Raw genomic sequence first — 13,323 nt, 5'->3', positions numbered from 1 at the left:
GCATCACAATCCTAAGTATAATATTGTACCTAATGGTACTGATTTAACAGTGGCGACGGTGGATAAAAGTGGTATTTAAGTAATCTAAAACCTGAAATAGTGTGGAAAGAATAAATATATTCTACTAAATCACAGCGGCAGAAGGATAGAGTAAGAGTCAGACCGGGCCGTGAGTGAAAGCAGGTGTATGCATAATTGAAAAAGCTAGACGTTATTAGTAGCTTTAAGTAGAAAACGCGTCTATTAGCAGCTTTAAGTAAGTGGAAAACGCGAGAAAAAGTGTGCTAAATAGTGACCGTAATTCCTCCCAACTGCGTGGAATAGTAAAATATACATTTTGGAAAATATCGTTGATAGCCGCGTGGCAGTAGCCGCCATTGAAACCGCCATTTCGTTCCCGGAGGTGTAGATAATTTCGATAGTTTTTTTTTTTCAACTGTATGTGGAATCTAAGCGGTCGGCGAGACTGTAGAGAAGGATTGTTCAGTGAGAGTCGTGAGAGTTTTTGTTCGGGGTACTAGTGGAAGAAAAATTATTCGAGTGACAATCATCGTAGTCTGTGTAGCAACTGTGCAGAGTCAGAGAGTTTCTCTGATTGACTCGATAGCAGCTAAGTAGTGGAAGACGAAATTTGCAACGGCGAGAACCTGCTGGAGCATTGCGAGAACGTACTAGAGCAGCTTGGAGCAGGAAAGATTTTAAACCAGAGTTTGGAGAGCGAGTACTGCAACACTTCGTAGACAACGTATCGCCACCTGACCGCCGCCGGTGTCGCACCAGCGTATAACATACAACGTACAGTAAGATACCTACGAGTCACGTAAGTCATTCCACGCATTAACCGCACATTATTTTCAGGAGTTTTATTCTGACAGGTGATTAATTTATTCCGAAATGTCTTCCGTAATTGGTAGTGTTGATCATTTTGTATATGGATCTAGTTTTTCCAAATATATGGAACGCATGAACATTCTGTTTGCTTTAAACAATATTGCGGAAGGTACGAAGAAAAATTTGTTCATCACGTTAAGTGGTCCAGCAATTTTTGATGAGATAAAACTTATTTATCCTAAAACTGGTATTGAAGAAATTGATTATAATCAGATGATAGCTGAATTAAAGGAACGATTAGATAAAACACAGCCCAATATGATGCATAGGCATAAATTTAGTGCACGGGTTCAGGGCATGGATGAACCAGCCGAAAATTATGTTTTGGCTTTAAAATTGTTGGCCAGCCAGTGCGGCTTCGGGGCCCACAAGAATGAAGCGATTAAGGATAGAATTGTGTTTGGTTTAAGAGATGACGATTTGAAACATAAACTTTTAATGAAAGACAACATGACACTAGACGAGGTGGAAGAAATAGTAGTGAGAACAGAATTGGCTAAGCTGAGAGCTAAAGAAATGAGCGAACAAAATGAAGGGTACAAAAGTGTTAATTCAGTTAAATACCGGTTGGGACAAAGAGATGATCGGCATTTTGACAGCAGAATGGGTGCATATGGTTTCAGGAATCGGTTTCGTAATAGAAGCTCTAGTAGAGAACGAGGAAATGGGCAGTTTAATACCCGATTTAGTGAAAATAATCGATATGATCATAGGAATTCTTATCAGGATAAACACAGAAATATATATCAGGAAAGGAGTGGAACTAGATTTGGAAATCCTCATTCTACTGTTATTTGCAATTACTGTAGAAAACGTGGACATGTTAAACGCAATTGTTTCCAATTACAAAATCGTAAATCTGTAAATTTCATGAATGAAGAGCAGCCAGATACTTATGATTTCAAACGGTTACGATTGGAAGATTCTGACGACGAAAATAACGAGTATCCGTGTATGATGATTTCGGTGAAAAAGCACTTTAGCGAACCTTGCATTGTATATAAAATCAAAGATAAAGTTATAGAGCATTTGGATTCCTTAGAAAAGCAGAACGTAATTACCCCCATTCAGTTAACGATCAATGCACATCGAAACCAGCTTCGCATAGTAAGACCACGACCGACTGCCACCAGGGTTCAAATTCCAATACAACGAACAAAGCGATCGCGAGAAAATAGTTCAGACGAGGAAGAGTTCTTCGGGTTTCCGGATGTACCAGCAGTTCCAGAAGGTAATCAGTGCAGGCGTTTTAAACAACTGAAACGCAGTCCTATCATTACTCGGAGCCGATCGAGAACAAAACAAAATGACAACGAAGATGGGTCTAAGTAAGTCACATCGCAGCAGCAATGATGGTTTCTTCGCATCATCGTTGAGTCCAGAATGTAAATCAAAAAAGAATGAGAAAAGAAAATCAACGAAGAAAAAAGTGCCAAATTACCGTGAAAAATGTTAAAGTAGAGATTGCTTTTCGAATAAGACAGAAGTAACAAAAAGTGCTGAATTACTATGAATAATAATTGTTAATGAAGTTATTGAAATGATATTGAGTGAATTAATTGAATATTTTCGAATATTTAACTATAGCTTGTTCATGTTAATCATGATTTCGATTGCTAAACTTTATGTTCGAATGAAAATTGTGATCGCTATGTAATGTAATTGTTTGCGTATTGGCGTGGACGTGGCTGGCGTATACGTTGTATTGTTCGCATTGAATGAAGTTGCATCGCGTAGATTTTGTTCTCACCATTTCACTTATTGCGCTAGTGAATTTGAGTCTTCTGCATTTTTATGCATTTACAATACGGTCGTCAAATTTGTCTCTCACTTCGATTTTTGGAAAGCAGTTTTTGACAGTTTTTGGACGTGAAGTGAATTAATATGTCTACTACGAAAGGCCGAATCACGAATGGCCGAATCACAAAAGGCCGAAAGCAAAAAAAGGCCGAATGCACAAAAGGCCGAAACCACATAAGGCCGAATCACAAAAGGCCGAAACCACAAAAGACCGCACTTTGATGGTCTGTTGATTTTATTCAGACTTTTTTTTATTCAAATACTTAATATAATTTAGAATATTCGAATTATTTTGTGATTTCTCAGTGAAGTCTTGTGAAGTAAGTTTCTGTTAAATTGGGAGAAAATGATATGCATTGAAAAACACCGCGTTACCACAAGTTATACAGCTTTTGGTCAAAAGCATAATAATTGAAAAAGGCTATTTCGTTTAGCTTCTGATGTCGCAATTAGATCATGAGTAGTGCGCATCATTAGCACAATGCACAACCAAGCATCATGAAGCGCACAACTCCTACATTGATGCAAATCGGCAATTCGATTCTGTGAGCCATAAATCCGGTGGAATTTAACTCGGGCTCTTGCATTAGATTTGGGAATTTAACTTTTTCCAATACTACTGATAATGATTACTACGTCAGCAAAGGAAGAAAAAAGAGAGCTCTTGGATAACTCCGTTACTTTAAAGTGATAATATTTATACGTGTGTTCATGCTTTCATTACTACAATGAAGATTGATCTATTATGTAATATATAAGGAATCAAATTGACTATGTAAACACCTTCATGCAACTTCTTACAATAAAAAAATAGAGCTTCGACGTTGAACTGACGTTAAATACCTCAACTGAATAAGATTGATTAGATCGCTGCTAGTAGTTGCAAAACACGTGGACAAGTTTTTCTTAATGGGATAGCATAATAAAAGTAAACGTAAATTTGTGAATATTCCAAGTTCTCTTAATTGAAAGATTGAAACTTTTGTAATGATTCGGCCTTTTGTGTTATTCGGCCTTTTGATATTCGGCATTTTGTATCATTCGGCCTTTTGTGGTTCGGCCTTCTGGGTTTTCGGCCTTTTGTGGTATGCTAGAACATTTTCGGCCTTTTGTGATTCGGCCTTCTGTGGTTCGGCCTTTTGTGATTCGGCCTTTTGTACTGATCCCGAATTAATCGGTAGTCAAGATTGAAGAAAAAGGTGAAACTTAGTTAGTGAATATGTTTTAGGAGTGATTTTTGGATTTTTTCCAAAGAGTCGTGGAAGCTTCTAGAAATACTTCCAATGCCGTTAAGAAATCTTATCAATTAGGTATTTTCTTGAACATCGAGAAACCTCTATTGGCTCTCAAGTGTACTAACGGAGTAAAAAGTTTTATTCACTCTCTGTGGAGTTTATGGACTTCTAAAAATAGTTACGGATCAATCCCTACAAGCTCACATAAATATATGCAGCACTTACAGTAAGCCCAGCAAAACATTCTAACCACTACAATACTTTAAATAATTTCGTCTGAATACACTCAGGCCGTAAAGCAATGGTCTCGTGGAAAAATATCCAAAAAAATAAGGTCTTGTTTGTGAGGAAGTGGCATAACTATTCTCAAATGCTAACGCTAAGAGGAGCTAAACCTACTCCATTTATTTGATCGTTTTTTAGTTGTTTTTCAAAAATAGTCTTGGATTTCCAGCAACGTTTTGTTTATAGAATATGCAACTACTATCAACTAGATGTCAGACAACAGCAACAAGCAATAAAACTTAATGAGAAACATCTAATAGAGTTTTTTGAAGAACTCGTGGAAATATGTTTGAAGATTATTTGTCATATTTTTCAGTTTTTGGAGCGGAGCTTTTGAAAAAATCTATTGAACATCCATGAGGAGCTTCAGGATAAAAACTATAGAGACAGCTTTTTTAAATACTTTGGGATTTTTTATGTTTCAGTGAGAAATCTGAAGTAATATCTGGACAAAATTCTCAAAGATCAATCAGAATATTTCCTGATAAAATTGGTATATAAAGATCAAAAACAGCGAATGTAAAACTGAAACATTACTATTGACCACAACATTAGTGCTGTCCAATGAGCAGCTCGAAATAACTCGAAGTTATTCCCGTCTTGCTCGCTCTTTTTTGTCAACAAATGGACATGTTAAGGATGGGAATAACTTCGAGCTACTTCGACCTGCTCATTGGACAGCATTATTATTCGCTTCTTGCGTCCGATAATGATTATGGAGTATCTAGTAATGCTTAATCACGGTTTAATTGAGATCATCGCAACGTACGTATATGAGGTAGACCATGTGATGCTTTTATCCACTATCACTCTCTTTACATGATCCTTAATTTGACCTCCTGAGTACGTGAGGATCGACCATAGACTTTATAAGCCCATCATAAAATGGACATCCACGAAATGTTTTTAAAACATTACCTACAGAACCTTGTTTGGAGATGATGCCGATGCTGTGGAGTGCCGTCACAGGACCACAAAGATACTATTCGGCGTTTTCTTTCAACAAGCTTCCAAATACCGAATTGTTGGTTGTAGGTTTAACATGTTTGATGATTGTTTGTTGAACGGTTCTGAATCATGGCTTATTTCAGCCATTTGGTTTAGTTTCGATTACTTTTTCAAATATTTGGGCGTTACATTTTTATCAAAAGGTAATGTGATATATAAGGTTTTTAATTAGCGTTGGTTAGTAGTCCGCAATTTAAATTTATCATCGCATTCAATTAAATTTTCCTATATCATAAGTACATCACATAATATAATGAGCGATTGATGATTAAATGTTTGAACAAACTTTCCGAACTTCTTTTGTTCGATGGGAACATGACTCAAACGCTACTAATAAGAAACTGCAAAAATCAAAACGACTCCGACACAAAACCACTGAAACTAAATAATCTAAAATATTGAAGGGGACTTAAAAAAACTATTTGGAACAGGTCTTAACAGTGACCATTTGTGCAACGTGGATTTAGAACCTCTGTTATTGCCTAGAGATACGTTAAAATTGGTTCAGATTTTCATTGTCATAAGTTTCCTTAGTTTAGTATATTGCTCGAATAAAAAAAATCACTATAAATTTTCAATATTGGGTTTCATGTTTTTTCCCTGACCTCAATCAAAATTCCCTGACTTTCCCTGACTTTCCAGGTTTTTCCAGGTAGTCGACACCCTGTCACTGTTGTTTGCGGTTTTATTTACGAAAATAAAAAGAACGACTAAAATTTTTGGGGTGACAAAATAGGGTCGAAAACGTGACAAAATCGGGACGTGATAAAATCGGGTCGAAAACGTGATAAAATCGGGGGTAGACAAAATCGGGGAGTGACAAAATCGGGTCGACACTGTATGTTCAAGTCCTCATTGAACGGCATGTGATACACTCCTAAGCATTCTTTAAACAAATGTTATCAGAAGAGGGATGCCACTTGTTGCCATTTTCAATCCATTCTGAAACATCACAAAACAAGTCTATTGAAGGACATGGACACCCTTTGACATTTCTTTGTGATTCCGAGATATTTGTCAGTTTCTGATTCATTATTTCTTTTACGATGAACCACTTCGGATGATATATCATACAATTTTTCATTTGTTTTTTCGTCAGGAATTCTTTAATAGTGTTGGAACATTTTATATTGCTTTCAACACATTCAACAATTGAAAACTCAAAAATGTCCTTTGATTTTATGCAGATGCCTCATTTAAGTGCTCCCGCAGAAAGTCGTTCGAAAATTAGAAGATGATTCTCAAAATTTATTTCTGAAGGTTTTTTGCGATATTTTTGGATAACTCCGATGGTATTTTTACAGGATTATCAACAGAAAACGAAGAAACTTGTAAATAAATAACAGTCTAAAAAGGATTTTTGCAGCATTTAAAATTCGAATAATTATAGAAGTTTTTTTTTTGAAGAATATCCGCGGATTTTCTTCAATTTCTGCAAAAAAAATCTGAAGCGATTTCCGCAGGAACTCATGAAGAGTTTTCCGCAAGTAGGCTCTGAAGATTTTACGCAGGTTGTCCTTGAAGAATTGACTTGAGCTTACGTCAAAATTCCCAAATGAAGTTCCGAATAATTTCCATGGGAAACTTTTGTACAGTTGGTTTTCTGCAAACATTTCCAAAAAAAAAAATCCGTGAGAATTCCCGGAGGATTAACTTCAGCAATTGCTGGGATGAATCTGCACACGAACAATGAATTTCTACTGCAATTCTGGGAAAAGTTTTTGCAGATGTTCTAGGAGATTTTGGCTGAAATTCCATTCAAAGTGTTGTCGGAATTTATGTATGAACTCTTAGAGAAACGTGTTACAAGAATTGTAGTAAAATTTGCAAATAAATATTCTGCCAAATTTCCAAATAAATTTTTAAAAGTCACTCTTGAAAATCAGGATTCTGACTGGCAAATCAATGGAGCTTGAGCAACCATGTTAGATTTTGTATTATTTGTTGCTTGATACGAATTTGAATAATTGTTTTACAGAAGTTTTGTTTAAAACTAGAACTGCATTGTCTCTTAATCTCTAAGCAAGTTTGTCTTGTGATCAATAATTACAAAGTGGCATAATTTATTACTTCAGAAGAAATTACGATTTTGACAGATTTTTTATTATTTGCCAAGTTTATCAATAATCAATTATGATCAAATCTGACCTGAACATTCTTTGTACATGTATATCAATGTATCTTGGGCCGAATTTTATAAAGTTCGATCAACAAAAAATCAACTGACAATAATGGAACAAAATATGCCAAAACCATCATCTCATTTAAAAAGCGGTGCTTATTGAAATAGTTTTGGCTGTTAAGTTCTTGTTAACTAAGCAGTAATTCTAGTGGAGAATAGGGCCATCTTCTTCTTCTTCTTCTTCAATGGCTCTACATTCCAACTGGAACTTGGCCTGCTTTTAAACTTAGTATTCTATTAGCATTTCCTCAGTTATTAATTGAAAGCTTTTTCTATGCCCGCCATTGCATGAGTATGTATCTTGTATGGCAAGTACAATGGATACACAATGACCAGGGAGTCGAGAATATTTTCAACCCGAAAACATCCTAGACCGGACCGAGAATCGAACTCGCCATCTCGGGATTGACAATCCTATGTCTTTTCTCGCAAGGCTACTGGAGAGCCAGGGCCATCTAGATTGATTGTAATACTAACTGTGGGTTAGTTAGTATGTAGAGGAAATGCTATTAAAAAAATACTAAGTTGAAAAGCAGGCCAAGCTCCAGTTGGAATGTATAGCCATTGAATAAGAATATTATAAAAAACAAACTTGAAGAGCATTCTTTTCCTAGCAACCAATATCAGAAAGAGGAAAATTTTACAGGTACAGGTAAAAGGCGAAAGTCCACGAGACGATTCCAAGGATTCAGATACTGGATCACCGAAGAAGAATTCAAGGGAATAAGCTTCAGCAAACTGTTAACATTCAGCTCTCCAAAAGGTCAACCGAGGACGGTCAACAGTCTCAGAGGGGAGAAGTTATGGAATATCGAACCCGCTACATCCGTAGCAACAGTACCGAACCCACAACCCACATGGTAACGGACATTCGACACGACAATTGGCACACCACGGAAACGCTGAGACAGCAGGAGCTCGAGGTACCAACACCCGAAGAGGACAACGTGGCCGATCATCATCGACGATATTGATTTTTGTCTACTTAGCAGATAATAGTTTATAAAAGAGTTAGTGATAGGAACGCGACCTTAGTTTCGATTCAGTGCAAGTAGCGAAGATATTTAAAGTGTAATCCATTGTAATCTATCAAAGTCTAATTAAAAGTGTAATAGTGAATAATTAAAGTGAAATAATTTTTTTTTATTATGCCGCGGAATATCACAGCATAATTTATATGTATCCAATAAGGTTCAATAAGCTTATACGCACCATGTAACCAATTTTCTTGAATACGAGATGCTCAAGGTATTCCAAAACATCCTCCCTATCAGTTTAATGAGTGAAATCCTTCGGCTCAACGGACCTGCAGGGATGTTCAGCAATGCACGGATACAAGTGAAGATGCTTCAATCGTTTGGCAAAAAACACGCGGTTAGAATTGAGCAACTAGTCTGAATGAAAAGGAATATATTTCATACGAATGAAATTTTGTTCATCAATCCAATTTACCTATAAAATAAAAATGACACTCAGACAATTTCTAAAATTGCACAATCATGCTTTTCTCACACAATGCACACCAAATCACACCTACAGATATTTCGTTTCCAATTGAACTTGATGATTCTTTCGTATTCATACTCATCCACGTTCACATAAAAATCTCACAAACGAGGAACGAAGATTACTTGCATGGATTATTCAATTTTTTTGCACCATCGCTAGAACAAAAGTAGAACTACCTAAAACAGCTGTAACAGCTCTTCCCAAATAACCAATGCGCCATCAAATTTCGACAAGATGGCCTTACTTCGGTGCTACATTGTAGATTAGCAAAATAGTTGACAAAATGGCATCATAACTTCACCTCCTACCTAATCCCCATCATCCGTACTTCCCCCTTCCTCATCCTCGTCGTCACTATTTCACGATTGTCGACAGTGGGTCCACTTCCGCCACGAGATACAGGAAACGGGCTTCCGCGAGCGTGATCGCTTTGAACTATTTGATGCACTGCAAACATTCCCAGCCGCAGCAGCGGCATTGGTTGAGTGCCGTGAACTAACCTTCGGCGACAGCGAGAAGCTGCGCATCTTCCGGTGACTCTCCCGCAGGCCACTCTCGGCATCGCCGGAGCCCTGCCCGGAAAATGTACCCCCGGAAGTGGGCACACCGTGGCTGTTACCATTGTTGTGATAGGGCGCCGCCTGATTCGAATGATGTCGGTGATGATGATGGTGGTGGTGATGCGAAGCGTGAGGATACTGATGGTGCGAGTGCGCTGGCTGGAATTCGTCGGAGTTTAGGGACAGCGAATCGAAGGCGCTGCCCTGTAGATAGCGTGGATCCAGCGAGGCACTCTGCTGCTGCTGACGGGCTACCTCTTCTGTAAGCAAAGAACGGGAAATTGATCTGGGTGTTAGTTGGTACTGCTTTGCTCGGAGAATGGGGAAAGCGGAACTGCGGTTAGCGGTAAGTGGAGTGAAGATTTCTAATATTGTATCGTAGGCATTATATAACAAAATCTTAATCACTCTGAAAAAAGTTTCTAACTTCAAAAAGTACGCCTAGGCAATAAAACTATGTTAGGTACGTTTAGGGCTGTGCACAATGGAGGTTTATCGATATCGACGATATTCATATGGTGATATATCGGTATCGGCGATATATCGGGTTTGGAAATATCGGATATCGGATCGATATCCGATAAATTAAAGAAAAAAGTTTTAACTCAAGTTTGGCTACTACCGATTTTATCGCGTTTGTAAACTCTATTTTGTTACAAAACAATTTGAAAATTTTAATCGCTCTTATCCATCTCGGTAAAACACCGCAAACGACAATGATTATCATGAAATAACTTTCACCGCCTGTGGTTTATTATGAATCATTTTAGATTTCCTGTCGAAGTGAAGCTTTATCGTTCATGCGTTCTGCCCGTTCTGCCTTTCCACTTAGCGGGTACTGATGAGCTCAAATTCTCAACATCAGACACAATGGACATTTTAAAAAATGTAATGGGCTTGCTACATATGTTTTAATGGATGTAGTCAGTGAGCCAGTGTATGTAGTTTTTAGTTAAATTATTGAGATCAACATTATATAAATCGATTACAAAAAAATATCGATATCGTCGATATTTGAGTTCAATGATATCGGATATCGTATCGATAAATTTCATCCGATAATATCGATATTATCGATTTTATCGATATTTGCACAGCCCTAGGTACGTTAGTAGTGCACCATACGCTATTTGCGTAATCCCCAACTCACCGTTAATATCGTGCTCGGTGTAGTACATCCCGGCAAGGTCCCGATCCGCCTCGTAGTGGTGGGCTTCCAGATAAGGCAACACAGTGGAACGACGTATAGAGTCCCCTTTTAGCGGGGGCACCGGCACGCGAGGGCTCGTCGCTTCCGGTGCAAATTTGAACCATCTAAAAAAAATTATGACAATTGAAATATGAGCTAGCTGAACGAGGTTATTAAAAACTCACTCATGATGACGAATTTGCTGCAAACTAAACCGATTGGCAGGGTCCTCCTGTAGAATGTTGGTCACCAAGTCCGCCAGACGGCTCTCCAACCAATCGGGTGCAACCCAATCGCATCGGCTGATGTTTTCCAACAGCTTGTATATGTTATCACCTTCGTATGGGTACAAACCCGTGGTAATGTTGTAACTAAGGAAACGAAAGTAAGGAAGAACACTGAGAACATCTTATTGAAGTAAGTCGCTATTGCCTAGTTCTTACAGCGTGACTCCTGTGCTCCATATATCCACCTTGAAGCCAGAGAACACTTCGTGACCATTGGCTATCTCCGGTGGTTGGAACGCTGGCGAACCTTGCCCGGTCGTGCAATCGTCGTTTGGAGCGAATATGTCTAACGCCTGTTAAAAAAAAGGTCAGATGATATTCTCGGTTCAAAGACTGATTATCAATCTGACTGTAACTTCTTGACATTTCTTACCTCAGCAACTCCAAAATCCGATATCTTCAATGTGTGATCCAACGTCAGCAGTAGATTCCCAGGCTTGATGTCTTTGTGAACGATTCCACAGCCGTGGAGATACTCCAGACCATCGAGCAACTGCACGAAATAGTCGTGAGCTTGATGCATGGGAAGTTTCTTCTCCGGAACTACGGAATCCAACATCTCCTGCAACCCACCGACGCAGTACTCCATTATCAGATACATCTTCTGCTTTTCCTCGTTGTACAACACGTCGAGCAGTTCGATCACGTTCCGATGGTGCAACTTGCGCAGCAGTTTTATCTCGCGTCGCACATTCTGCTCCCCGTTTGGAATGCGCCGCAGTTTCCGTTTGGTAAGAATCTGCAAACAAAATAGAAATCTCAAGCCAATAAACAACACCTACAAAATTCTGTCTTACCTTCACAGCCATCCTACATAGCGTCTCGGAGTCGAGCACTTCCTTCACCTTTCCGTAGCTTCCTTCTCCGAGGATGTCCCCCATGACGTACTTACCGACTAGTTTGCACTTTTTCCGTTTCGCCTGGTAGATTATGTCGGCGCTATTGACTCGATTGAAAATATTCGGCGGATCGATCGTCAACGACATGTCCAGCATTTCAATCTCGTCGTCATCGTTGATCCACTGGACAGCCGACCGTTGATCGCCATCGTCTTCCTTCCTCCGAAAGACCTCCTCCAACCCATGTCCGATCGAGTCTTCTCCGTTGCTGTTTCTTTCATCAATCGAGACCGGTTCCTCGCCGGCATCAGCAAATCGTTCCTCATCCAGTTGGTGGTCGTGCAATTCCTAAGGGTAGGTACGCACAGTTGTTAATTTGATTTCAGAGAAGACTGTTCGAAAATAAATGTTGCAGTTATTGGGGGAAACAAATGGGGGTTTAACAAAATTACGATAATAAATTAATTGTTCTTATTTTTACTTAGTAAACAATAGAATTATTTTATTCATAATACATGCCAAATTTGCTTTGGTGCAGTGAGTGTTACTAAAGAAGTAAAACGCATTAAAATTTGTCTAACCCTTCGACAATAAACATTAAACATTGAAATTCATTCATAAAACTTTAATCAATTTCCGCCATTTGGTTTCGTAATGACTCTCAGAATATCCTCCATCACATACCTTCAGCAATTCCTCGTCCTCTTCGGGTTCGGCCCTCGGAGCTACAACTCCGTTATCCTTACTCTGTTGCGGTTGCTGCTCGTTTTGATTTCCAACCATTTTTTCCGACAAGTAGCACATCTCCGCTGGGAATGTAGACTCCACCTCCATAGTCTACGGCCCGCCCCCTGATCCTGGTGCCGCTCATTCACTTCACCTGCACAGGCAAGCGCTCGATTTCACCGCGTCCGGCAGTCTGCTAGGAAATTCATCCGATTCTTACAAAAACACTAACGAAGGCACTAAGCAGCAAGGAGAGAAGAAAAATCCTCTTCGTAACACACAAAAACAGCAAGGGCGCGTTCCGAAGGGTAAACTCAAGGTTCTCAGATGGGGCTCACCACCACCTCGGAAAGCATAGTTTCGTGAACCGAACTGGATTTATGCGCTACCTTCCACTACACTCAATAAGATGACACTTTGTTAACCAACTATTTTCACCACTAAACTAGTTTTAAAAGCATTTATCTACACAGAAAATTAAATCCTAATGAGACAAGACCAAATTTTTCAGCAAATTTTGAGATCCGGCTGACATTTGTGTAACTTTTTCCTTTGTTTTTGAATGTGTTCTTTTTCAGTAGGACGTTTATCGGTGTTTTTGTTTCGTATTTGCGTTCGCGTCTTTGGCCAGCTGTCAGTCGCTATCCCTTTAGTAACGTTTCGCTATGCTACCCAGACGTTTCTGAATGGGGAAGTAAAGCGGTACGCGGTACAGCTGATGTGAAATTTTGAGTGAAAAAATTATTCCAAAGGATATTTTTATTTAATTTGTTTTTCTTCATTTTCACCATTCATTGAGCAAAACTATCATG

General features: G+C 38.8%; 1 protein-coding gene across 1 annotated transcript; it reads right to left on the bottom strand.

Moving 5' to 3' along the window:
* Window positions 1–8,791: 8,791 nt before the first annotated feature.
* Window positions 8,792–13,077, bottom strand: LOC134224876 (serine/threonine-protein kinase stk11). Its single transcript, XM_062704516.1, has 8 exons — window positions 12,901–13,077; window positions 12,470–12,750; window positions 11,744–12,133; window positions 11,320–11,685; window positions 11,103–11,239; window positions 10,845–11,030; window positions 10,621–10,784; window positions 8,792–9,730 (listed from the first exon to the last, which is right to left on the bottom strand). Exons 2-8 carry the CDS (start codon window positions 12,617–12,619, stop codon window positions 9,270–9,272), a joined length of 1,854 nt encoding a protein of 617 aa, XP_062560500.1. The 5' UTR covers window positions 12,620–12,750; window positions 12,901–13,077; the 3' UTR covers window positions 8,792–9,269.
* Window positions 13,078–13,323: the final 246 nt, after the last annotated feature.

This window comes from Armigeres subalbatus, chromosome 1, assembly GCF_024139115.2.
Source record: "Armigeres subalbatus isolate Guangzhou_Male chromosome 1, GZ_Asu_2, whole genome shotgun sequence".
NCBI lineage: Eukaryota > Metazoa > Arthropoda > Insecta > Diptera > Culicidae > Armigeres > Armigeres subalbatus.
The sequence above is the reverse complement of the archived record's forward strand: the minus strand, read 5'-3'. Positions and strand labels throughout refer to the sequence as shown.